This window comes from Serinus canaria (assembly GCF_022539315.1).
Source record: "Serinus canaria isolate serCan28SL12 chromosome 7 unlocalized genomic scaffold, serCan2020 HiC_scaffold_29, whole genome shotgun sequence".
Classification (NCBI taxonomy): Eukaryota; Metazoa; Chordata; class Aves; order Passeriformes; family Fringillidae; genus Serinus; species Serinus canaria.
Genome location: NW_026108147.1, coordinates 5,344,114 through 5,370,396, shown reverse-complemented (window position 1 = coordinate 5,370,396; position 26,283 = coordinate 5,344,114). Strand labels below are relative to the sequence as shown.

Genomic DNA, 26,283 nt, shown 5'->3' with positions numbered 1-26,283 from the left:
AATTTATAGGAAAAAGGTCACCATGGCAGGGGGGTTCTCCCACAAACAAATGAGGAGCATGAACAGCTGGAAGCATTCAATATCAGTGCTTGGAGCAATCTGTGTCCCTCCATGGCAGGAGGAGTGGAATGAGATGATATTTCAGTTCCCCCCCAGCCCAAATCATTGAAACCAGGAGAATCAGCTGCTCACTAAAAATAATTTTTAAAATCCCCACTGTTGCAGCCCAAATTGCTGCTAGTAAAGTCCAGGGTAAAGAAGCAAAAAGGGTCTTTTCCATAATATTCACAGATGTTTAATTCAGCTGCGTGGTAACATGTTTGGGTCCTGGGCACACACACATGGAGGGTCGAGGTTTCTCTCTCCCCAGGGGTCCGGGGTCACCCTGGTCTCAGAGCAGTATAAAGATAAGGGCCAAGATAAGGGAATAGGGAGGAAGTGGCTCAGGGACGCAGGAACAGACATAGGAACAGGGGAAGGAGCCAATGGCGTCTTATCAGCTTTTTGAGGGAAGCTTCTTGTGTTTCCCCAACCCAGGGGATGCCCCCAGGGTCTCCACACCCCACAACTACAGAAAAAAGAGGCTTTTTCAGGATAAGTTGGGAAAGGTTTGTTTATTTTTGCAGAGAGCACAATTTGAGTTCAAATCTGGGCATTGCTCGGCAGATACTGGTGGGAGGAAAGTACCATGGATGCTTTGAGCATACTGGGATGACTGGGGGGCAGCTCTGGTGGCTGTCCAGTATTTTGTTGATGCTGAGAGTCATGCCGCCCATCTCAGCTGAAATTCTGAGTGCAGTAATAGATGAGCAGGTTCTGATGAAGGGCAGAATAACAGAAGGAATCAAGGCAGGTATGGCCCACAGGAAAATAAAGATCTTAAGAGATGATTTGTGGAATTTAGCATAGATAAACCCCCCAAAGGAGCATCTGTGGAAGACAGCAAAACCTCTCACACCATCCTGCTGTTCCCAGAAAGGAGGGGCAAGAGGCGCTGAGAGATATTGAGAGTCTGAGTTATTCATTGGTCCTGCTACACTGGAAAGGTTTCTTGCATCTCTAATAAGCCCTCCTAGGATTACAGTACATACACAAGTCATGGCTTGGTGTGTGCAAGTCTTGGTGTGTGCAAAGCTTTACAGAAGTACTTCATATGGCTCTGTATCCTGCTTTGATCTGGGTTTTAATTAGCACGATAAATGTAAGATACATGACTCTTCATGAAAATCAATAAAGAGCTCTGGATTTTGGTTAGAAAGGAGGACCCAGAGGGCAAGTCTTCAGGGCTAGCAACCATACAGGGGGAAGAAAATACAACAGATAAGATCGGGGTATGTATATCAGTGAGAGAAGGATTGTGTGTGTGCCCTTCTTTTAACAAATCCACCGAATGAACCTGTCGAAGAAGCTGGGCTGGGAGAGGCTGTCATAGTCTTTCTCCCGGAAGATGGCTGCCCGGTCCCCAAGGCCAAGCTTCAGCAGGACATCCATGTCCACATCACTCCCCAGAGCCACCACCGTGGGCATGACATCTTGCTTTTTCATGGAGTTGATGGCCTCCTCCAGGTTCTTGCTTCCCGTAATGCCGTCGGTGATGAAGACAAAGGAGAGCTCAGCATTGCGCCGGGCAAGTCGCTGCCCATTGCCTGGGCTGAGCACGATGTTGTTGATGGCATGGATGATGGCTGACCCGATGTTGGAGGACGAGTCCAGGTACTTGATCTGTGCCAGGGCATCGGAGATCTCAGTGAGGTTGTGGGTCAGCGGGAAGACCACATTCTGGTCCCGCTCACTGCCGTATTGCAGCAGCGCAATGCGGGCATTCATGTGGTCGCTGCTGCTCCGGGCCAGAGTCAGCTGCTGGGCCACATCCTCCACGAAGCGGTGGGCACTCTGGAAGTTCTGCTCCCCGATCCTTTCTGAGCCATCCAGCAAGAAGACGACGTCAACGGGACGCTGTGTGCACTGGGCTACAGCAAGCTCTGCAGGGGGAAGACAAAGACAGGAGCTGGGAGGATGAGAAGACTACAGGATAATTTGGGTTGGAGTTGCCTCTGTGCATCCTTGTCCAAAGAGGGACCAGCCCAACCCCACTACCAAAGCCTGTCTTTACAGCTTGAAATGTTGGAGCTCAGCTATTGAGCATTTAATGACTGTTAATTCTGGGACTGACCCTCATGAAGTTAGACAGGTCTGTGCATTTCAGTCCCAGAATTACGCTCACTGCCCTACATCAATTTCCAGCTCTTATTTATGAGAGGAATATCCAGAGATAAATCACAAGCAGCACCTGCAAACCTCTGTTACTTCAGGAGAGTAGTTTACTGTCAGAGTTACTCTTATCATAAAATCATAGAATCAGAGAATCTCAGAATGTTTTGGGTTGGAGGAAACCTTAAGGTTCATCTCATTCCAACCCCCTGCCGTTGGCAAGGGACACCTTCCAGTATGGCTGGAAGCCCAGTCTAACCATATAGAATACATGAATATATGCAGTGAATAAACTCAGGAAAAAACAAAAAGTAGAAGAAAGTAGCTATCTTTTGAGTCAGCTGATAGGGACCATTATTTCCTCCCTTTTCTGTAGTTATGTGCATTGCATTCAGCGTTTCTCTGAGTTCCTCCTGAGCTGGCAGCAGGGCAATGCCCATAGCACTCTCAAGCAGTTCTGTGGGTCAGAGTCTGAATCTTGAAAGGGTGAAGTCCCAAAGATACTGCCATGTTGTGTTGCATCCCTGGCAAAGAATAGGAGCTTCTGGAGCAGCCCCACCTTGAGCATCCATTTCTGGCAACAAGGGGTAGGAGTGTAACCTTGGGGGTAGGAGTGTAACATTAGATTGAATTTCCACATTATGAGCGAATCCAGCCTGACAAAGACCTTCTCTAGTGCTGAACAGTGTTTATGCCTGGGTTCAGCCCAGAACTGGGGAATCACAGAATCTGAATGGCTAGAAAAGCCCTCTGAGATCCTCAAGTCTGACCATTAACTCAGCACTATTTTTTTAACCTCTAAACCATATCCCTAAGCACCACATCACATTTTTGAACACTTTCATGGATGACTCTCCTGTTTCCCTGGGCAGCCTGTTTCAGTGCCTAACCACCCTTTCAGTGAAGAAATTTCCCCTAATATGCAATCTAAATCTCCCCTGGTGCAACCTGAGGCCATTTCCTTTTGTCCTCTCACTTTTAACCTCCCCTCTTTTAAAGCAATAAAGGTGCATACTCACCTCTGCCCAAACTTCTGTAAGAAATGTTGTGTAAAGGCATGTTGATGCTGCAGTTCCTGGTATGCAAGCGCTGCTGCCACAAGGATACCTCACCTTGGCAGCACCTGCACTCCTGGTCCTCACCTGCTTTGAGCAGCCGTGGAGGGGGAAAGGCAGGAAGGAATCCCCCTTGCAATCACACAGTGCAACACCTATGTGAGGGTCTGTGAAAGCAGGTGGGAGCAGGGGCTGTGCGTCGTGTTGGGGCAGTGTTAACAGCCTCCCCCAAGGCAGCCCACATGTTTTTTAAGATGACAAGAAAGCCTGAAGAACTACTGGCTAAGCAGAGGGCAGATCACTCCATGGAGCTTCAGCAAGAGCGTAGTGCACATCTGATAAGAGCATTCCCCAGGCTCGCTGCTCAGCCCTCACAGCTGGAGAAGGCTGCTTTCCAGTGTTTGATAAGGTGCCTTTACATATGAGTTACCCCAAAGGAATGTGAGACAGAAAAGCCTTGGGTTTGTCCTGTTCAGTATCAGGCCCTGGGTGCAGCTTGTTCCCATTTCTGAGAGGCTGAGGACCTGAGCACACTTTCCTACAGCAAGATTCTCATACTAACTGGAAGAGAAGCTCTCAAAGGCACCACCATGAATGAGGCCAACCAATGCTGTCGTGCTTTTAACTGGTGCATTGGTCCTTTTCATGTGGATCATGAATACCTGTGGCTCACAGCTGAGGATATCTAAAAAAAGCAACACAAATAATAATAAAAAAATTTTTCTTTTTCATTGATTTTTTTTCTGCTATTAGTGCGTGCAGAGCAACCCCACCCATTCACATCACCTTCCTGCTTCTTCTAAAACCGGAGGAACTTGTATTTCCTCTATTCTTTCCCAGTGTTGACAGTAAAGATGAAAGTGAGGTGGGGACTGACATCCCAGACCTTTTGGGGGTTTCCCCCTTTCCCAGCCCCGCCTGTCTTTGGGGAGGCGTGGACGATCCTTTACACAGCTCCTTATCGGTCCTTACTTTGCCCAAGAGCTTCACTGAAGGAACTGCTATTGTGATGAAATCCATCTTGTTTTATCAGAGGGATTAGCTAGGATTATGCTCAAAAAACCACTCCTTCACCCATTTGCCTCTAACAGGAACAAGCACAAATACTCCGTGCAAAGAGACATTTTCTCCCTTGCCCCACCTATAAAGAGCTGAAGGTTTCTGAGAGATAAAAAACTTTGTTTCTAATGTTTTGCTAGGAATAAATGGCCACTGTGTGATGTGTTGTGGTGTAAAGCTAGGTTCTTCCCCTCAGCTGTGACTACTTCCTCCTTGGCTGTCCCCTCCCCAGTTCTGGATTACTGTATCAAGATCCACATTTCAGGAAGGGCATCATGAGATTGGCAGAAGTTCAAAAGATGCCCTTCAGGCCTGCGGTCATTGGCCTGTCCAGATGTCATTGTTCCCTGAGACCCTCCCCCCCCCACCTGGTTGGTAGCTCACCTGTCCTCCCCCCCCACCTTCCTGTGAGCTTAAAAGGCGTTGGAGCCATGCGGTCGAGGTCTGTTCGGAGCAGTACTGAGATTCGGAACTGTAATACCTTGGAATAAACTCTGGATTTAACTCTCCGGCAGAACACACTCTCTTCCTCTTCACTATCGCCTGGACTTTTCTACTAGAGGTAAACTGAGTTCCGCTTTGCATGGGCCTATCTCGAGTGCTTAATAGTAACTGCTTGCGAGCCGAAGGTGTCTCTGAGGAGAAATATCCCCAGTAGCCACTTGTAGCTCGAGAGAAAGCTATAGTGATGAAATTAAATAAAATCAACACCTCCTTGGCTGAACTCTTCCCCAATTTTCTCTTTGTTCAGTAAAATATCCCAGCCCTGAGATCTTTTCCAGTCAGTGGGGTTTGGGAGCTTTTCCTCTGGCATCATGGCTGGAGCAGCTTAACTACTCTGAGTTCAGTCCTGCATCCCAGCAGGCTAAGTCACACTAATTTTGCAGTAAAAAATCAAGAGAGTATAGGGAGTTGGCTTTGCACAGACTATCTGGAATATGTGAATTAAGACCAGATTCAGGCAGAGGCTGATCTTTTTGCTTTCACCTAAAATACAGAGCACATCATGGAAAGTCCTCAGAACTGTTTTCCCTCTATTCTGCACTGATAGCAGTAGAGTTCTCTGAGCAACTTGTCCCTGGGAGGAATAAGTGCTGAAACCTTGTGGGAGCACTGCAGTAAGTGCAAAGTGGGCCATTCCAATGCCTGAGCTTGGCAACTGTCTCCATTTTTTACACCTAAAAATATTACAGCCACATTCCTGAAGATGGCACATCTCCCTTCAGCCCATTAAATATGACATTTAATCAGTATACTTTATTGCAATAATACCATGTCAGTCAGAGTAAGCGCTTCTACTCCTGTGTCTGCACACAAAATCCCACTACCTCTAAACAGAGCTTGAGAGCAGTAAAACTGGAGCTGGGAATGGCACTGGCCTGCCTGACTTTGTGCAACCAGGGGCAGTTGAGCGGATGGAGATAACAGGCCTTGTCTAAACACACATACCTGCAGTGCAGGTGGATTGAGTGGGCTCTACTACATCAAGCTTGCTTTTAAACACCTCACATCAGTCAAGGAGTTTTGCTTTGGACCACCTGGTCCCATGTGACAGAATATCTGCCTTTTGTATATGGACAGGTACATGTTGTGGATTATGACAGAGGAAATACACATGTACAAGCAGACAAAAAGGCCAAGGGAGCCCACAAAGCTTCTGAGAGAAGCACTGCCCAGGTGACAGCGCTCCCTATAGAAAGGGAGGATTGCTCCCTCTTCCATCCTGCTTGCTCCTTCCCTCCATGCCCCCAGCTGCCCACAAGGGGGTCCACACAGAGACACTGTGGTGAGCAGGGATGCACCTTGCTTATTCAGCCTTGCAGGACCCAGAGAGAGCCTGTGGTTACCGAGAGAGAGGATGCAGAAGATGCTTTGGAGGGGGTCCGCAAGGACATATGCAGGAAGGCATGGGGAAAATGCATCATTAGGCTCTTGGCAAAAAAGCAGCAGGCAGAGCAAGAGCATTCCTTGACATTGCTGGGGAAAGCCACCATGGTGGCCAAGCTGGAGGGAACTGCTCCTTGTGTCCTGTCCCCAGCTGAGTGCAACCAAGCCATTCCACTGCCTCTGTCTCTCCTGAACTAAAAGCATCTTCCCCTGTGCTGTTTCCTCTGCCACACAGGAGCAATGAGTTTCACATCCACGTAGCCCCCAAGAGAGGTCTCAGCACAGCCCTAGCACAGTCTCTGGATCCCCCACAATCTCACTGTGCACCATTTTGAAGGTGTCAATGAACAAGTCCATCCACTCTTGCCGCTCATTTCCAGTGGCAAACTTGGCTTTTTCGGCAGTAAAGGCCAAAGTGGCCACCAGATGGGTGTACATGCTGGGGTCCCGGGATTCCCGCGTGGAGTTTAGGAACTGGGCGATCGAGTGTATGGTGCTGGGGAAATCTATGTTGACTCCCTCTTCCATGGGGTGGAAAATAAGTGGGTTTACACTCCCAGGGTTCCTGTCATCTGAAAGTGAGCGTCAAAAGAATATTTTCAGGGCTTGCTAGCAATGGCTGCGTCTATGAAAGCTACCTGGCTTTCCTACTTGCACTGCACCAGAGAAGAACAGAGCCTACGAGGACAGAAAAGTAAAGACCAAAGCCAGATTTTAAACCTTTCTGCCATTTGTGTCTAAGGAACCATGAGACTTGCCCTGAAATCTTTCACACATCAACAGAGTGACTCCAGCAAATTACACAGAACCTGAACTCCCCAGTTCCTACTGATCCAGCATAGGCATGATGGAGAAGGAGCAGTACTTAGGAAAAAGGCCACTTTCTTCTGCAGATGGGATTCACCCATCATGTAGCTTAGGACTGTGCTATGTACAGACTGCCCACATGATGGTGTAAGGCAGAAAGGCATCTAAGGGACAGCATTATGTGACCTCCTTGCCTGGCCCTCAGCCTTAGGGCAGTGACTGCAGTCAAAGCTATGTGGTGTCTGGGCTTGTCAGAACCCTGAGAGCCTCTGTCTGCACCTGGCTGTGCTGAATTTAACTTCGAATAAAACCCAAAGCTTAAAGCAAAGCCTTTTGCATCGGTTAGCAAGAACCTCTCAGGATGTCATGTGGTTTCTATGAAACAAGTGATTAGTTCAGATTTGCTCAACATTCAACCCTCCAGCATCCTGTTAGCACAGCAATAACTGATGAGAGACAAGGGGCTGTGCTGAAAATAGGAAAATCTGAGGTAAAGCCCTGAGGCAGCATGGGGGGAAGACAGGCTCTGTGTGGTACCTGTTCCTGCCTGTGCTCTACTGGCATTACCCAGGCTGAAGCTGGGGCAATTGATTTGCCCCTCCAAGTGTCGGAACCACCACACTGAGCCATGGGGCCAAGAACAGGGCTGGTTTAGCTGCCTCCCTGACTTGTCTGTCTGGCCAGTCTGCAACACACGCACTGGATGGGCACCGGCCCACTCACATTCCCTTCGAAGGGCACCATCTCCACCCAAAGGAACTGCATGGGAATTGTCATGAGCTCCTGGGATGTTCTGAGAGAACCAGAGAAGCCCCAGGCCTTGTCGTGTGCCTTATGACCCAACCCATCCAACATGTTCCCTTGCCACTAGGGAAATGTGACCACTGCACATCCTTTTAAACAATGACAGCAGTGCAGCACGGACCAGCCAGTGTGCTGGGTGGGAGGCTCCTTGCCCAAAGACTCCTGAATCTATTACTTAAAATTGCCAGACCTACAGACCTAGAATAACTTTTGCCCTTGCTGAAAGGGCACTTTGACAGGAGGCCAACCTTACCCAGCCACATCACTCTACCTGCCAAGTTCTCTGGGGTGCAGGTCTTGCCCACACTTAGCCCGGTTTATGTATGGCATGGATTAAGGGATTCACCAAAAGGGAACCCCCTCAGATGCCTCCTCAAGCCATTCCTGTTCTGGTCCCCAGGGCTGCCAGGCACCAGCGATCTGTTCTCACCTTGCATCAGGAACAGGAACACCCAACTGCACTACAAGGAAAGGACTGACAACTTTGCCCTGCTTTGCAGGGCTTGATGGCCCAAACCTGGGAGAAACAAATGTGCCACTGTTTGTGCTCCTTAGAAATGGGAAGGCTGCAAAGACCAAAACCTTTGAAGACACCATAGCAATCAACAGTGGGGCCTGGGGATTTCACCTCTTTGTGCACAGATTTGCAGGCAAAGCTTCTCAAAGGACGGAGAAGCAGAGAAGCTCAGCATGACAATTGCACACTGTGACCCCGGCATGGCCAGGTGCAAATATTCAAAATACCAGCAAGACATTTTAGACAGGAATAATTATAGATTTTCTCTAGATTTCTGTGCATCCTGGGACTGGTTTTCCTTTCCTTTGCATGGAAACAAAGGGACTTAAAAATGAAATTTGATATTCTGTATAAGGCTCAGTTGAAGCTGGGGACTGCCACAAAAACATTCATGGCAAGTGAAGAGATAAAAATTGCAGAACAGGCAAAACTATGGTCCTCTATAAACTTTGTGTATCAGCACAGAGTTCATCTATAGTATTTGAACAGACACTGGGATTCAGCCAGACAGGATCTCTAGGAATTTGGGATGCACATCTGCCCCTTAACAAGCAAAATGTGAGCCAGTAAAGCTACCTTCAGCACACAGAGAACCAGAGGATCCTTACTGTCTTTTCCTTTAATATGACACCCTGAGTTAATTGTTAATTAAATACAGCCAGCATTAGAGAAGCCAAAGCTTTAGGTCCCCTACATTGCTATTTTCCAACTGATCCCTAATATCTGCTCTGCCTGTCACTCCTAAGGAGCATTCTGCTAAAAAGGTCATGTGAATGGGTGTTTAGCAAGGAGATTTTGACTTGAGTTTGGAGGTCAAACCTGGTGGCTCCCAGGAATTTGGATGGGGAGAAATATCAGGGATGAGCCATGCTGGTGCACTCACACAGTGCACTCGTGTACCTACCTGTGCAGAGAACTCAAGAGACAGGAAAAGAGCAGGAGATGGAGCCTCCTCACGTAAAGTAACACTATTTCCCAAACTCCTGCCTTCCAAAGGGATTGAACAGCGTTGCGCCCCTCTCCTACTCCTGAGAGTTGTGCAGTCTCCCCCCAGAGTCTGCGCAAATGGCACGAAGCTACTTGTAATGTTTACCTGTCTGACAGGGCAGCTCAGGGCAGACAACCTGTGGATCTGGAAGCAAAAGAAACAAGGAAAAATGAGCCATGTGTTGCCATCCCCTTTCACAGTTTGCACTGTAGGAGTGGCAGGACAAGGTCTCTTACAAGGAACACCAAAGGACTGCCCCAAAAGATTGGTCAGTATCTGAGGAAGGACTCTTAGTTCAGGGCTAAGGTCAGACCCCAGTATGGATGACCCAGCTGCTGGCCAACTTACTGGGATACATCTCTGTCCCCTTCCCCAAACCCTGGGGTTCAAAACTCCAGCTCCATGCAAAGACAGAGACAGACCTGGGCAGAGCACATCCTCCATCTTGTCAATGAACTCCTCTGCCACTAGGTCTGAGAAGAGCCTCATCTTCTGGACTCGCTGGGGTTCATTGCAGGCAATAGAGACCAGGGTCTCACTCTGCTCCGGCTGGTCGAACATGTCTCCTATGCCGATGGTGTTGACCACCACATCTCTACCACAAAGAGCCCCGAGGTTCTTGTCGTCATCTCGGGGGTCGTAGCGCCCGTCTGTGATCACCACAGCAAACACTTGGGCTTTCTCTCTCCTGCTTTCCTTGATGAGCTTGTTGTAGGCAAACTGAAGGGCAGATGGTGTCCAGGTGCCTCCAGCAATCCACTCCAGGCGCTTCACCGCTTCCTTGAAGCTGGACAGGGAATCAATGCGCTCATCATCAAGCTTGATGGCTTCAAAAGTCCCCTCATGACTGTACTGCACCACCCCAACACGGGCACCTGTCAAAAAAGTGTCACATTACTTGGCTTTGCATCCTTGGGAAAAAGTGGAGAGAGTCAAAGAGCTGCACAATTGGTCTGAAAAGACATGGAAAATAACCATTGAGGTTGAAAGGATTCAAGACCCTTTTCTTTTCCCCATGCCCCACTGTGTCCCCACAGAGTCCAGACCTGTCTGTGACTTGGGGTCCTTGGCAATAGAGCCCAGCCTGCTGACCACGTTGATGACGAAATTCTTCTCCAGGGTGAAGTTGGTGTAGCCAATACTCTCGGAGCTGTCTATAACGAACATGATGTCCAGGGCACCACAGCGCTTCTCACAGTCTGGGGAGAGGACCAAGGGGAGGGAAACACAGGGGTCAGTGATGCTGGGAACCTTCTGATGACCCCTGTCCCAATCCCTCATGTGGTTGTTCCCCTTCCCTGGGGAGAGTTGATGTCAGCTCACCACAGCATCCGCACGTCTCTCGCACATAGGTCATCACATCGCAGTCCTGCCAGGAAGGGGTGCAGGGTGAATGCTTCCCTCTAAAGCAAAGGCTCCCATTTCCCTTTCCACCCAGCCAGCCCTCTCTCCTCTTTCCCTGGCTCCCATGGGAAGCCACAGACCACCTCTGCCAGGCAGCAGCAGGACCTGATGTTGTATTTTGTTCTTGGGCTGTGCATGGAAAAGCCATCATTGCCCCAGGAGGAAGAGTAACAGGGGTTACTTACAGTCAGACCAGGATCTCCTGGTGGGCCAGGGGTCCCCTGTAAGAAGAGAACAGGGATTTCAGGCACAGTTTTCCCAAGAGTTCTTTTTCTGGGAAGTAGATGTCAGAGCCATCAAAAATGTGCTTTTTGCAGAAGGTGGGAGAAGGCCCACTGTGAGCCATTGGACACATCTGGCAGCTGTGTCCCCTCCAACAGCATCTGCTCAGACACAATGCCATGGGACTGTACCTCAGGGCCTGCTTCACCAGGTGGACCACGCTGTCCAGGCTCTCCTCCTGGGCCAGGATCACCCTGGGGAAGAAGTAAAGAAGAGTCAAATATTTATTTCCTGGGCAATGCTGGTAATGCAGCCCGTGGTGTTCAGGGCCCCTCCTAACCCCCTGCTCAGCCCCAACCCTGCCAAGCACAGTCACCAGTCTGCCACACCTGAGCTTGGGGACAGGGACTAGGCAGACAGTGGCAGTGTCATCCCCAGCATACATGGCAGCAATGTGGGAGGGAGACACTGACCCTCGGACAGTACAGGGAGTCTGCTTACCGGCTCCCCCTTCTCTCCTTTGGTCCCTTGTACTCCTTTTGGTCCAAGCTCACCTCTTCCTCCCTGCTCAATGGAAGGAGAAACAGATCCGGCATGGAGCACATCTGGATGTGCTCAGGCAGAGGCTCTGCTGCATCACAAACACATGCCTGCCTGGCCTGAGAGAGCATCCTCTAAAACAGCAGCTCAGAGCACAGCAAACAGTGTTTATACAGGCATTAACAAAAAAAAAAAAAAAATCAAAAGCCCCCCCAATATAGAAGCTCTGCAACATATTTTTCATATGACTTCAAAAGGAGATGGGCTTGGGAGATATAATCAGGCTCCAGCTGCAAGGGAACATCCAGGGCAGTTGCTGGCAGGTCTGTCTCCTTACCAATTAACCCAAGGGACTGGGAGATAACTCCCTGGCATTCCCATCAGTACAAAAAAACAGACGAGGGAGACAAGCACACTCACCTTGGGTCCTGGCTGCCCCTTCTCACCCTTGTCACCCTGCAAAAGGAGAGGAGGAAAGGGTAGCAGCTGTCCAGGCCTGGCCCCACACTGTGCACCAGTACACCCAAAGATTGCAGCGAGGGGCAAAAAGCTGGAGAGCAGCTGTAGCTTCAGGCTGATGCTTGAGAGACCATCACCATGACTGGAGCTGGGGTGCCCAGCACCTGATGGACTGTGGCCAGGTTCAGTCCTGGTGTTGAACCCCCTTTCTCCTTCACACACATCTGTGACTCTGCGCATTTTTCTTCCTCCTTCCTTGTTTTCTTAGTCGGCTCAGATCCAACAGCAACATCCACTCAAACAGATCTCCCCACGTGCTGGATTAGGAATATGTACCTGAGGTCCTCTGGGTCCAGGGTAGCTAAAGCCAGGCCTGCCTCTGTCACCCTTTGATAGAAAAAAAAGACTTGTGAGGTACCAAACCTGGCCCTTCCAACCTGCTTCTGTCTGTGACAGCCATTAGTCCAGTTCCATAGTTACAGCCATTTTCATCTTCTCTGGGTGTGAGATACCACCAGGAGCCAAGGCTTCTGCAGCTGGCCCTGAAGCACTGGGAACAGCTTTGCAGAGCAAGGATTTGGAGGGTCTTGGGGATGAAACGTGCCAGGGATGCCCCTGAGTTTGCTCTGAGTGAGAAGTCTAATCAAAGCTGCCTTGGTCAAAGACCTACATCTCTGCCCCATAGGGAGGCTCAGGTCTGATTCTGTTTTTGAGGCACACAAGTTTCTGCTGTGAAAACTGCCTACTTTTTTTTTCTTTTTAATAAGAAATAAGTAAATAGGAGCACAAACCTGCCTTTCCAAATGTAGAGGTTTAATAATGAGCTTTACCTTTGGTCCTGGCGGTCCAGCATCACCTCTTGGGCCCAAGTCACCAGGGTCCCCACGTGATCCCTGCAGGACAGATTTGGGGAGAAGGCAGGAAGTGAGTGAGGATGTTCCCTGCTGTCCCCCGGCACACAGGAGACCATGCTGGAGAAACCAGCTCTCAAGATGATGCTGCAGGACCATCTCCCTTGCTGGTGAGTTTACTGTGGCAGTGACTGTCTCAGCAGTGGGGTTCCCATGTCCTATAGAGCCACCTGGATGTCACAGCACTACTGTGGCATGATGGACTAAGCACAGACCCAGGACAAAGAGGTGCTTGTGGAGTCCCAACCTCTCTCTCCCCAGTGATCCACCCGCTCCAGAGATCCCTTCCATGTTGTCATGGGAACAATCGATTTTTTAAGTCTCCCTGAGAGAAGGTCGTGCAGGTTCTCCTTGGGAGGGACAGTGCAGGCAGTTTGTGTCAGCAGGGCAAGTTCTCACCACAGAAGGAGGGCATGGTCACACACATGCCCAAGTGTGACTTACTATCCTGCCTGGCTCTCCTGCAGCACCTGAAGGGCCTCGGGGTCCTGGTAGTCCTTGTTCTCCCTGCACAGCAAAGAAAGACAGAAGAACACAGTGCATTAGGAGGAAAGCCAGGCAAGCTGCCCTGGATGGCACCAGTGCTTCCCCTTCCTCCTGGCTGTCACCAAGCCTTGCTCCATGCTTACCCTGGCTCCTTTGTTTCCAACCTCACCGGGCAGACCACGTGTACCCTCTGGACCAGGATCTCCCTGTGAGAAGGGAAAGATATTCCTGGTCAGGGATGTCTCCAATGCTATCTGTGTGCATGGCAGTGCTCCATACTGCCCTTCTCAAACCTCGTGTTTCTTGGTTTGAAACAGTGTCAGGGCAGTGTGCCCTCTGAATGTGTCTCTCAACCTTGAGGTTTGCTGCCCTTCATCCCCTCTCAGTACCAACTCCTGGAGGAGGAGGCTGTATCTGGTGCCAGTGGCACAGTGGGAGCACAGCAGAGTGGGATCTGCATTCCCAGCTCTGGTGCTGCACAGATGCTGAATGGACACTGCATGACTGGGCCGTAGCACATCACACACTCCCCAGTCCTATACGTTTGAGGCTTATTTGCAATAATCTGGGCAGTTGCTTCACTCACCCTTTCTCCTATGCCTCCAGGAGTGCCTTTGCTGCCTTTTGTCCCTGGATCTCCACGCCGCCCCTTGGTAGACACAGAAGTCACATAAATGGGGTGAAATGGGGTGAAAGGATGGATGTCACCTGGGCAGTGACCCCTGGCTGCTCTCCCTCCTCCCTCTGAGATGTACACCAGCCTACTAAGTAATTGTGTTCGCAGCAGCAGGGGAGCAGGGACGCCCATGCTTCCTTTTGGGAAGCAACAGCCACTGTTGTTTCACCACAGTGACCACAAACATACCTGCTATGTTCCTTCAGGGTTAAAGACTATTATTTATTTCCAACTCATCCAGTGTTGCGTTCCCCACTGGATCTTGCACAAGGGGACAGGCTGTCTGGGTTCTAACCCCTTGGTGCTGGTGCAGCTGTGCCAGGGATCATCCTCTCCAACCCATTCCCCAGAATTTGCAGTGCCCCATCATATTAACTTGGGTCTGTGTGACACCACTGTGACACTGCCTTTTCCACAGAGCTCTGTCATAATAACCACCAGATCCTGACTCTTTGAGATCCTTCAAGGAGCCAGAGGTTTTGGGAACTTGCCAGAGTACAATCAAAGTGTCCCTGAGCACCCACAGAGGCCAGGACTGTGTGGTTATGTGGGAACATAGGATACTTGTCTAAGGTGAATGGTTAAAATCAGGCTTACGATTATGGAAGTTCTGCTCTGTGAGGATGGGAGAGACAAGGAGATCAGCATCTGCACATCTTTTGGGGAGCACAAAGCAGGACAGGAAAGTTTCTCAGCACTCATCAATTAAACTGCCTCAGGTTCCTGCAGTGCACCCAATGTCCACGGATCTATTCAGCCACTTACAGCCTCTCCTTTGGGTCCAGGAGGTCCCACTTCACCTTTCCTTCCCTTGGTTCCAGCAGGCCCTTGAGCTCCAGCGTTGCCTGGAAGTCCCTTGCAGAAGAAAAAGAAATAGCTTGTTGGACGAGAGGCCAAGGTGTGCACACACCTCCCATTTTTAGCCTGTGTCAAGCGGTCCTCCTCAAACAGAAATGTGTATGAGCACCCAGGTTCTGCTTCCACACACCCAGTATGCCCACATGACGTGAGCAAGGGCTCCAGCCTTGGAGCACAGTGATCCTGTATCACCTTCCCTCCATCAGCTGACAACAGGTTTGTCAACTGTTGCTTACAGTATCTGTCCAGTCCTGTCCAAAGACAGAGGGGCTGGGGCTGCTTCATCCCTGGAAGTGTTCCAGGCCAGGCTGAACAGGGCTTGGAGCAACTGGGCTAGTGGAAGGTGTACCTGCCCATGGCAGAGGGTGGGACTAGATAAGCTTTAATATCCCTTGCAGCCCAAACCAGTCTGTGATTTTATGAATATTTGCATGCAGCATGAACCTACCGGGCTTCCTTTTTCTCCTGGGGGCCCCAGGGGTCCACTGCGACCAGGCCGGCCAGGATCCCCCTGAAACAGCCAGAGAGCCAATGGTCATTACCTGCCTCACCAGCACATTGTACCACAAGTAGCCCAAGGAGCAAGGCCAGCAAGGCCCTTCCCTCAGCACCTGTGCCTGGTGATGAAATCCAGACCCCAAAGCCTATGAGATTCATAAGCAGTAAAGGATTTAGGATATATTTTGGCTGCCTCTGCCCACACCCTGCTGTCTGTCCAGAGCACTTGTACCTTTATGCCTGCATCTCCTCTTTCTCCTTGGTCTCCTGCATCTCCTGGATAGCCATCAGGGCCCTGGGGAGGGAAATGACAAAGAACCAGGCACTTCACATTGGGAACACTTCCATGCAGAATTAATCAAAAAAAACTTTCTAATCAAATAACATTTCTAAGCCAGTGCTTAGAAAGTTGCTCTAGAGGCTAAAGTCATTTTTGCTTGTTGCTAATGTTCATAAAAGGGGGAATTCCTCCTCCCTATGTGGAGGGAAGGGACACTGGGGGCTCCCAGCTTGCTTGTCCACAGAAAGGAGGCACAGAAAAATCAAACCATGGTCGCCATTCCAGGGATCCCAGGTCTGGGATCAGATTATACAGCCAGTAGAAAAATGGGTCAGTAACCTCTCGTTGGCCACCCTTCTACCTATGTACCACCAGTAGCTACATGATGTGCTGGTAAAAGAGTAAAGTATTCCTACCTTGTCACCAGGGTCACCCTTGCATCCTGGTGGTCCAATTCTCCCCAGCCTGCCCTGGAGAGATTACATTCAAAAGGAAAAGACTGAGAACTTATAGGTGGCTGAAGGAAAAACACAGCTTTTCTTGATGACATTAATAAAGTTAATAATGTTAGCATCATCCACTGACCTTATCTGTCAACATCTAGAGAATAAATAATAAGTGTATTCCTTGAACAGGGACAAAAGTGGAGAAGAAAGGGGACTAAAGGAAATCAGGCAGGCTTATCCCATGAGTGTACCCTGAGAGATGGGAATGTCCCTTGAGGCTGGATTTGGCAGTCACTCATGTTCAGGGTTGTGCTGCTCCTCTCTAATGCCTCTCCCATCAGAGCAGCTTAGGTGTGCAGCAACCACTCTGCCTGACAGACACCATGAGAGAAGGGACTACCTCGCTCTGTGTCCCAAAACAGCTGTCACTGAGGCAGTGCAGTGCTGAGTGTGCTGAGACAGCTCTGGGACAAAGGCTGGGGGGAGCTGAAAGGCTTTAGAGTTTTAGAGTGGGGAGGACTGAAGGATGTCTTAGAGCTTCAGCAGCACTTGAGGAGTGGGAAGAACTGTTATTACCCACAGGTACACTGGGGGCTGGGTACTGGAAACTGTGCAAAGCCAGGGTGTGCTGGCCAGTGGACAAAGCCAGGGACTTTGCTGTGAGGCCTTTAAATTTGTCTTTGGGGCTTTAATACTAAATACAAGCTGTGGTTTAGAGATGAAGTGACAAACTACCCTGAAAACCAAATTTCTGTGAAGCTTTCTGTGTCTGTGTTCTGTAGGGCTCACTAACAATTAGGATAAGGTATCTACAGCCAAATTATCTGGCCTTATCACCTTCTCAGCAGGAGCACAGACTGGGTCACACATCCACGTCCTGCAGAGAGCTTGCTGACCAAGGGATGACACTTAAAGGCATGGAGCTGTGGGAGGGGATTTAGGCTGGATATTAGGAAAATGTTCTTCCCCCAGAGGGTGGTGGGGCACTGGACAGGCTCCCCAGGGAGGTGATCACATCCCCAGTCCTGCCACAGCTCAAGGAGAGTTTGGACAACCCTCCCAGGCACAGGGTGGGATTGTTGGGGTGTCCTGTGTGAATTGGACTTGATCGTTATGGGTCTCTTCCAATTCAGCATATTCTGACATTCATTCCTGTAACCTGAATTACTTCATGCATTTCTACAGGACATGCAGAAAAGTGTACAGATAAGTTCACAGGAACCTCAGCTGGAACAGAAAGCCAGCATGTGGGAGAGAAGAAACTAAGCAGCCTGTGGGGATGAGAGAGGGGAAAGAAATGGAACAGTGGCAGCAACGGTATGGGGTGGTCCGAGTGCTCCCAGTTACCTTCTGTCCATCTGTGCCATTCCTTCCTGCCAAGCCAGGGGCACCCTTGGATCATGGGGAAAAAAAAAATAGAAGAGGAATCTGTAAACACACAGTCCAAGGGTTTGGGAGCTGGAAATAAGTGCAAGTTAGAAAATGTTATTTCTTACCCTCCGTCCATCAGATCCAATTTCTCCCTGGGAGAAGAAGAGGACAGGAAGTCAGACATTGCCTGCATCCCCCACCACCCCACCCCCCCCTTCAGTCCCCACCCTGCCACCTGCCTCTCGCCCTCCATTTACATCCTAAACCCATTCCCACTTCAACAGACCATGATCAAAGCCTGAAGGAGGAGACAGGCTTTGCGATGACCTTGGAAATCCCTCCCCAGAACCACAATTACACATGAATAGAGTTGCTATCCTTCCCCATCACAGCCAATCTCTCCTCTGTGCATCAGAAAGGAGCGTGGTCCCTGTCAAGTGCCAGCCAGCCATTCCATCTCTTCTTTCTCACCTTCTCTCCTTTCAGCCCTGGGACACCCTGGACAAAGGAAAAGAAAAAAAAATCCCTATGTTAGTGCTTCGGCAGTCAGCAGGAGCTGAGCACAGAGGTCTGGGGTGGGAAATGGGCAGGTGTGAGGGAGAAGCAAAGTTTCCCTTGCTTTACCAAAAACCAGGGAATGCAAAGAGCTTAGCCATCAGCTATGTGATTCTTACCTTGGGACCAGGGTATCCAATCGGACCTTCAATACCTGGGTCACCCTTCAGGGAGGAAGGCACTGAGAGTTAGCTTGAGGTCATCAGAGATGTAGCAAACTGAGGGGAGGATTTTCCATAACTCACCTGTCGTCCCTTCAGCCCAGGGGAACCTGGCTCACCCATGTTCCCCTTTGCACCCTAAGGAAAGGAAAAACCCAGCATAAGTACAGGCTTGGTGCTGACTGAGAAAATGGCAGTTTCTAGGAGATCAGAGCACACAGAGCTGGAGCAGGAGAGTGGGACACCCTTGTGCATGTGTAAGAGCTCTGCTCTGAGAGTGGGGAACTCAGCGACAACTGCTGCCTCAGTCCTGGTGTCCTCAGGTGCTGCATTGTCTCTCTGCAGTGCATCAGCCTTGGCACAGACATGGGCACACCAGTGCTGGCTGTGTCTCCCAGGGCCAAGGCAGATGTTGGGGGATATTTCCCAGCTGGGTGCTACCTGAGAAGGCAGCTGAGGTGAGGTGAGGTCTAGAGCATCCTGCAGGCAGGCAGAGGGCATTATTGCCTTTCCCACAGCTAAGTGCCTTTCCCACTTACCTTCTGCCCTCGGTATCCCTTGGGACCAGGTGGCCCTGCAATCTCCAGGCAGCTCATCTTGTAGCACTGAAATATAAGAAATTAAACTGAGGTACTGATAGTGTGCGTCCCAAACTCAGCTCAGCTCTTCACCCACAGCTCTCTACATTCCTCTCCCCACCAACTCAGGGCTAAAATCTATTGGATCAGGGCTGAAGCAGCAACAAGCACACAAAGAAGTGCTGCACATAAATTAAGAGTGGAAAGTTGACATAAGCATGTTCATTATAGCTTGGCTCTGGGCCCAGACTGGAAGAACAAGACTGCGAAGTGTTAGAGGTGGTGGGGACTTGCTCATCTGCGGTCATCATGGGACTGGTATGTTCTTTGGAGCATCCCCTGCACAATCTCTGTGTGCCAAACCCTTCCCCTGTGGTACCAACAGGGCAGGAGCTTCAGCAGGGGCACCATTTATGTAATGTGTCTCCAAAGTGAAGAAATTAGTCTATTCCATAGACCAGAACCCACTGCAGGTGAAGGGGAGGCAGGGAGTGAGTCCAGTGTGCCATTACAACACCTGGATAAGGGAATTTGTCTCTAGACTCTACAGGTGGGCAGGGACCCATCCCACGCAGGTCCATGCTGTTCTGGGGTGTGAGCTGGTCTGCTCTAACTGGGGCAAATTAAACCTGTCATGTGGCAAAGGCACAGAGATGCTGCTCACTCACCTCGCCGTAGGCTTCATGTTTCTGCAAAGGAGAGAACAGAAGGAAGAAGATCAGTTAAGGTGCTCAGTCCCATGGGGGAGACAGCAGCTCACCCTTGGAGGGGAGTGTGGTGGTAAGGAAGAGGAGGTGGTAAAGGTCCCCTGGCTGTAAAGATGCCCTCCAGAGGGCCCCTGATTAACAGTGCCTCACAGCTGGAGTCTCAAAGACGATGTTGATGGTGAGCATGTGTCTCAGTGTGGCACACATGCCCCTGGATGGGGAGCAGACTGGGGTATGGCCTGGTCTTCAACAAGAACCAGGACTAGGGTGGCAGCCCGCCCAGACATGCTGGGAAATAGAGACACAAACCAAGGTGTCCTGGCTAACCACCAGAAAAAAGCTGCACTTTCCCTATGAGAGGTTATGTCCAAAAGCCAACAGAAGGGTAAACATCACCCCTCTTGTGTCCCCTGTTCCCCTCCTTGCACCTACCATAGCCTGGATGATCCTGTCGATAGTGTTGACATCAATCTCCAAGGTGTCCCTCTGGGTGATGGCGTAGTTGTTGCGGTACAGCTCGTGTGGCAGGTTGGAGATCTCCCTCAGACCCTGCTCGTACACCTTCTCACTGGGGGCCACCGCGAACAGCTTGATGCCCATGTCTCGTGCCCTCTCAGCCTGCATCTTCATACCCCCACAGGGGCTGCCCGTTACATGGCCGTCGGTGATGACCACCGCGAAGTTCACGCCGTTGGCCATCTGGGTCTGGATCTGTTGGGTCATATTGGAGATCGCACAGTCCGTGAAGGTGCCCCGGCCCAGGTAATTGATGGCAGACAACCTGGGCAGGTAAATGTCTTTGCTGCTTGTCAATGGGCTGTAAATTTCCACCACGTCTGAGTAATGGAGTCCACCAAACTGCCAGGTGATGTAGACTTGATTCTGGTAGAGCTCACTCTCCAGTTTATCGATGAACATGGGGATGAAGCGCTTTATTTGGTCCACAAGGCTCTGGATGGGCACAGTCTGCAGAGCCACGCTCTCTGAGGTGTCAATGATGAAGTAGACATTGATGGGGCAGTTCCTCTTTTCTGCATGGGGACATTTATTCAGATCATGTCAGAGCACTTCATGCACCCCCTTTCTGTCCCCCAGACACTTGGACCAAGTGGGATGCTGGGAAATGCACAAGTCCCACCTAGCTGTAGAAGTGACACTTGTGTTTGGGTCAGATAGTTCCCCAGAGACCAGGACTTCTAAGATCTGCTAGAGAATCACAGAATAATTAAGGTTGGAAAAGACCTCTAAGATTATCAAGTCCAACCACTAATCCAGCACTGTTCAGTACTAAATCAATCTTGAAAATCCTGCTTTTTTTTTGTAAAAGTCAGGCTGGACCCGTAAATCATCTCTCCAGTGTAACTGAAAAGTGAGGAAATCACCAGATTTTAAGTGAACAATTTTCTGGCATCAGATAGAGAGCCGACAGCTGGAGACTGACTGATGATTGTTACTGCATCTGCTGGGAGAGACCACTACTGGCAGACCCCAGCTCTTTCCATCTCTAACTCTCTGCACACCGAAGGAAACATAGAAACGTGATTTTGGGTGGAGGACAGTGTTCCCCACAGATGGATTGTTACCACAGGAGTGCAAAGGGCCAGGGGAGGTGGAATGTCCCAGTATCAGTTCCTGGCAAGCAGGTTCTACAACTGAGCATTGTTTTTGTTAAAACTGCTGCCCGCTAAGGTGACCCAAATTATTTGGTTAATACCTGCACAGGAGGTAGGACTGACATCTCCACCATCCACATCAAGCTGAGCGGCATGGAGAGGAACTAGAGCCACACAAAGGAGAATGGGATACAAGGCTTGTCCAAACATCTCAGCGGCCCCTCAGGATGTTCAGATGCCTGTCGGAAAACACAGGTTACACGTTAAACATGATGCACAATCTCCTGACTCTGATGGCATGACACAAAGCCAGACGATGCTCTCTGTAAATGCTCCCTTTCACTCCCCATAGAGTGAAAGGACAAATAAAAAAAAATCTCTTGAAGAAATGCACATCTTCAGTGCTCAACCCATCAATGTGCCTCCAAGGTCCAGCTGCATGTAGGAGTTTATTTCATGTAAGATTATGACAACTTAAAGCAGCAGAAGAGTTAGAGATCTGGTCTGAAAAGTTCTTAGGAATGTATGGAAGTGTTCAAAGGTACATGGGATTTGAAAGGATATTCTCAGGCAACGTTCAAGCAACTCTTGTCACCTTCGCAGAATATGGAGGAAAGGGAGATGCTCACCTTTGTGTCAAGAGGACCCCAGAACCAACCAACATGGCCATGTGGTGGTCCAGAGATGCTTCTCTGCATGGTAGCCAACTCAACACTAACCAGAAAGGAGCATGTGGGATGTCTGTTATGAAAAAACGATCTGAATCCAGTCCAAAAGGACAGTTTTCTCTTGAATGGGCTTTTTTTTGGGGTAGCTTTTGGAAGAGTCCAAGGCTTGAAGGGACACTGAGCATGCATTTGATGGCAATGGCAATGCTGACTGAGGAACAGCATTACTGAAGAATACAGGCAACTCAGCCCCCTCTGGCATCCTTTGAGACCTCTCTCCACATGGTGCCCTAGCTCTTGCCTGGTGGGACATGTCCCCTTCCAGTTTACAGTGCCAGCTGCAGTGCACCACAGGCTTCTGCAAACTGGTTTATGCTGGAAAGGTAGGTGTCAGTGCTGCTGAGATCCCACAACAGTGACAGCTCTCCTCCTCACTCGAGCTTGTGCTTATTGAAGAATTTGGATTCTTCAGTCTAGAAAAGGAAAGGCTCTGGGGTGATCTTACAGCACTGGCTTATACCAAAAGGGGCAACAAGAGAGCTGGAGAGGGACTTTGGACAAGAGCCTGGAGTGATAAGACAAGGGGGAATGGCTTCCCATTGCCAGAGGGCAGAATTATGTGGTGTATTGGGAAGGAATTGCTCCCTGTGAGGGTGGGGAGGCCCTAGCACAGGTTGCCAAGAGAAGCTTTGGCTGCCCAATCCCTGAAAGTGTCCAAGGCCAGACCGGATGTGGCCTGGGGAAACCTGGTCTAGTGGAAGGTGCCCCTGCCCATGGCAGGGAATGGAATGGGATGGGATGGGATGGGATGGGATGGGATGGGATGGGATGGGATGGGATGGGATGGGATGGGATGGGATGGAATTTCAGGTCCCTTCCAACCCAAACGATTCTATGATTCTATGACGTCCCACACAAGTCAGTGTGGTTAAACTTCCATTGTGCTGCAGAGAATAAAAGTGGTATGGTAGGGATAAAACACTTTCATGCTAAACAGGTGTTTTAGTTAAGATGAAGATTTCACCTCTCTAAGCCTACTGCAGGCTTTCTTTGTTTTGTTTGCCCTTCATAAAACAGAGCTGCAGGAGATCCTGATCTTTTGTAGGACACAACAGCTTTGAGCCTTCAGACAGCACCATTTTAAAGCCAGCCTTTAGCTGAGGAAGATGGAGACATTAACTTTTGGAGAGTCTAGGAGCACTGAGGGCTTTGGCCAAGTGTCTGACTCATCACTGCGTGCTGAGTTTAACCACCTCCCTCTCTCCCTCCTTCTTTCCCTCTGTGTGTGGGTGGGAAGGCACCATAGAGCAGAGCAGCTGGCCTGCACAGGCAACCAGGGCCAGCTCTGGCACAGGACAGCTCCTGCCCAGAGCCCCTGGGGCCAGGGACTGGGTCAGTGAAGCAGGACAGCCTTGGACTCTCCATGGGCAGAACAAGAAGGCAGGAAAGTGACTCCTGAAAACAGACGACACAACTCAGTTCCCTGGGGTCCTCTATCCCACTCTGCACCCTGGGCTCCATTAGTCTCCTGCTCTCCCATCTTCCCACCTGTTATTAACTCTCCTGGATAAAGGTGGGGGGCTGTTGGGAGCTCCAGTACCCACCTCAGGGGCGTCCAAGGCTGGGGTGGGCAATGCTGCCCATTTTGTCATCATCAGAGCACCACCAGCTGTTGTGATGCTCTTGCAAAGCCCATAACATTTGATATTTGACTTAAAGTCCCACCTGCCACTGAAAGATGCCGAGATGGAAACCTCAAATTTCACCAGTATTTCAGACTAACTGTTTTCTGTATGTTGAATGCAATTTTTGAACACAGCTCAAAAAACTAATGTAAAGAGCAAACTGGGAGCTGACTCATAATGCCTGAATACTTGGGTCTGCCCATCCTGCTCTTCCTTGATTTTTCTCTCTCTGCCAGAACAGGACCTTTGTTCCTATGAGGTCTTCTCTCAGTATTTGTATTTTTGAGTGTATCACCTCTTTTGCCATGCACACAAGGGAAAAGCAATAGGGAATCTCAAGCAGTGGATCCTCTGAAAAATTTTTGAGGGCACTGTTTTGCATCATTCTCCCTGAATGAGGGTCTGTGCTCCTACCTCAGGTGCAGAGAAATGCATAGTCTTTGCTGGTCCCACACGGAGATCCCAGGTGACCTGACTGTTACACATATAACTGAAAATAGATGGATTTATCTAGACAGAGCCCTGCAAAAGAGTGGCCTCGCAGGAGAACCCAAGTTCCCTGCTTGCTTCTCTTCCAGCATGAACAACTGAACAAAAAGTGATATTATGGCAAACAATTTACTTGCAGTGGCTCAAATGTGCAAATTATATCTGGTTATTTGTGTTCTCACATCTTAGTGCAAATCCCAATTACTACTTGGAGAAGATCCCAGTGCTGCGGAAATGTCACCTCATGCACCATGGTCTGCTTTATCCTACACATTGATATTCCTGAAGTTCCCCCTGGTGCACTGTGTATGTATCCTCCAACACCAGAACACCCATTGTAACTGACCAAACTGTTCCCCAAATTCACAAAAATCAAGATGCTCTGCTGCCTAAATTAACACTGCCTTCAAGGAAGTTATCTAAAGCCACATAAATTTAAAGCCACACAAATTGCATTACTTTCAAGAAAGGAGAGTTATGCTGCCTGTGCTAAAATATTCAGAATAAAGTTTGAAGCCTCCCTGCTGCTCAGTCCCAGCATTTTCCATGGCCATGCCCAGCATGCAATGCCTGTGGTGTCACTCGCTTGTGCATGCAGCATTTTTTCCACTCAGATGTTTGATAAATAAAAGTAGAAAAGAAAAATATGTCCCATTTGGAACAAAACTCTTATAAATGCACCACATCCTCCTTCCCATTTGTGTGCCTGTGGTTTGCACGCTGCACGAGGAGGGAATTTCAGGGCTGGTTGCAGCCATTATGCAAACTTGCCTTGTCATTTTCATCCCTGGGCAGAGCACCCAGGGGAGCGGTTTCAGCTACAGACTCCAGATCTTCTCCAGGAAGTCCATATAATTATCCAGAGATATCAGCCAGGGAAAGCCTGGTCTGCAGAAAGGCTGAGGGAAGCAAACCCCTGCCACCAAGTGCAATGAATTCCCAGGCATTCCTAAATGTGCTGCCACCACCCAAAATAAAGGAACTTGTGCTGATGTAATTCAGCAAAAATAGGAGACAGGGACCACACGTGAATCTAAATCATATCTTCTGAAATCCCAAAACTCACGGAGAAATCACACAGTAGAGCAGTTCTCTGCCCTGCTCCTATCACTTCACTGTAGCTGCTGAGCTAATCCACCCCCTTCAACTGAGGGATTTTCTAGACCTGTGGCCCTGGCAGTTTGTGGCCCACACTACTTACACTTGGAAAAAAAACCCCAAAAACCTTGGAAAAACACCCAAACTAGCCAAGACCTGAAAGTAAAGGAAAAATTTATATTCTCTTATAGCAGGTACTGTCTAAATGTGAAATAGGCACCTTGCTGGAAAGCCAGTAAGCAGCAGCAGGCACGGGCTGAAATTTCAGAAGGATTTCTGTTATTCTCGGCTGGAGTTTCGCCAGTAAGTAGCCACAGAACCCCTGTACTCGGAGTGAAAATTCTGCCTACCTGGAAAATTAGGTCATCAAAACTTCGCCGCCAAATCCCTCGGCAACGTAAGGAAAAAGGGCTCTGTGGAGTGGTCGGGGTCAGGACGGCTCCCGCATCCCCAGCTGGAGGGTGGCTCCGGGCTCTGGGTGCTGGGATGTGCGGGATGAGTGACCGGGAGGAACAGCGGAGGCGCCTCCAGCCCAGTCCCGCTATTCCCCGGCCGTCTGGAACTGCCCTCTGAGTTCCTCCTCCTCCAGAGTCGGCACTCTCGTTTGCAGTAGCTCCGAACATCCACGGAGAGTCACTGTGGGTCTACCGAGACCTGGCAGGGTCCCCTCCCCTCCGCTCCCACGCGGCTCGGGGTGGGCTGGGTGGAGTTTGTCCCTTCTGGCGCTGAAGGCATCTTTGTTTGACGCGAACTGGAAGAAGTCTCATTTTTCCATGATGAGAGGCCCCTTTTTGGAGTTGGCTTTGGTGCCCCAAATCTTTATTTATACCATCAAATAGTCTGTCTTTTTCTTTCTCCCCTGCTGTCCTGCTCCTCTTTCCATCGTACTAACATGTCCTGAGTAGAACAAATGAAAACAAGAATATTAAAAAAAAAAGTAGCTTGCCCAGAATCGTGGAATCATTGCCCTTGCAAATATGCAAGTCTTCCTCAGAGCCAGCCAAGATTGAGTATTACCAGCTTCTATTAATTAATTTTTGGGTTCATAGAATCATGGAATCAGGGAGTAGTATCCTGAGTTGGAAAGGGCTCACAAGGATCATTGAGTCCAGCACTTGGCCCCACACAGAACAGCACCAAAAATCACACTATGTGCCTGAAAGCATTGTCCAAACGCTCCTTGAGCTCAAGGACTTTTTTGTTGTAGTATTTTTTAAATTACTTTTAAATTCACAAGGCATTTTTAGCTC

General features: G+C 49.6%; 1 protein-coding gene across 2 annotated transcripts; it reads right to left on the bottom strand.

Annotated features, from left to right (window-relative positions):
• Positions 1-595: 595 nt before the first annotated feature.
• On the bottom strand, positions 596-25,654 carry COL6A2 (collagen type VI alpha 2 chain). 2 transcript variants are annotated; one of them, XM_009088202.4, is made up of 28 exons: positions 25,384-25,652; positions 21,195-21,332; positions 19,913-20,511; positions 19,442-19,462; positions 18,735-18,800; positions 18,280-18,333; positions 18,154-18,198; positions 17,951-17,977; positions 17,605-17,631; positions 17,456-17,500; positions 16,079-16,132; positions 15,615-15,677; positions 15,333-15,395; positions 14,792-14,881; positions 13,937-13,999; positions 13,494-13,556; positions 13,309-13,371; positions 12,784-12,846; positions 12,290-12,340; positions 11,915-11,950; positions 11,456-11,518; positions 11,146-11,208; positions 10,918-10,953; positions 10,652-10,697; positions 10,375-10,527; positions 9,751-10,203; positions 9,434-9,472; positions 596-1,982 (listed from the first exon to the last, which is right to left on the bottom strand). In XM_009088202.4, exons 2-28 carry the CDS (start codon positions 21,301-21,303, stop codon positions 1,375-1,377), a joined length of 3,063 nt encoding a protein of 1,020 aa, XP_009086450.1. In that variant the 5' UTR covers positions 21,304-21,332; positions 25,384-25,652; the 3' UTR covers positions 596-1,374. The 2 variants fall into 2 exon arrangements, with proteins under 2 accessions (XP_009086450.1, XP_018767391.1); XM_018911846.3 differs by lacking the exon at positions 596-1,982 and adding an exon at positions 5,551-6,784 and having other exon boundaries at positions 25,384-25,654.
• Between the last annotated feature and the right edge of the window lie 629 nt (positions 25,655-26,283).

Excerpts from the sequence above, each read along its gene's own strand:
- COL6A2 (XM_009088202.4), bottom strand. The coding sequence starts at position 21,303 with ATGTTTGGACAAGCCTTGTATCCCATTCTCCTTTGTGTGGCTCTAGTT. Across the intron at positions 15,678-16,078 it reads AGGGTGACCCTGGTGACAAG|GGCCCTGATGGCTATCCAGG; the intron begins GTAGGAATACTT and ends TTCCCTCCCCAG. Across the intron at positions 15,396-15,614 it reads GAGGAGATGCAGGCATAAAG|GGGGATCCTGGCCGGCCTGG; the intron begins GTACAAGTGCTC and ends TGGCTGTTTCAG.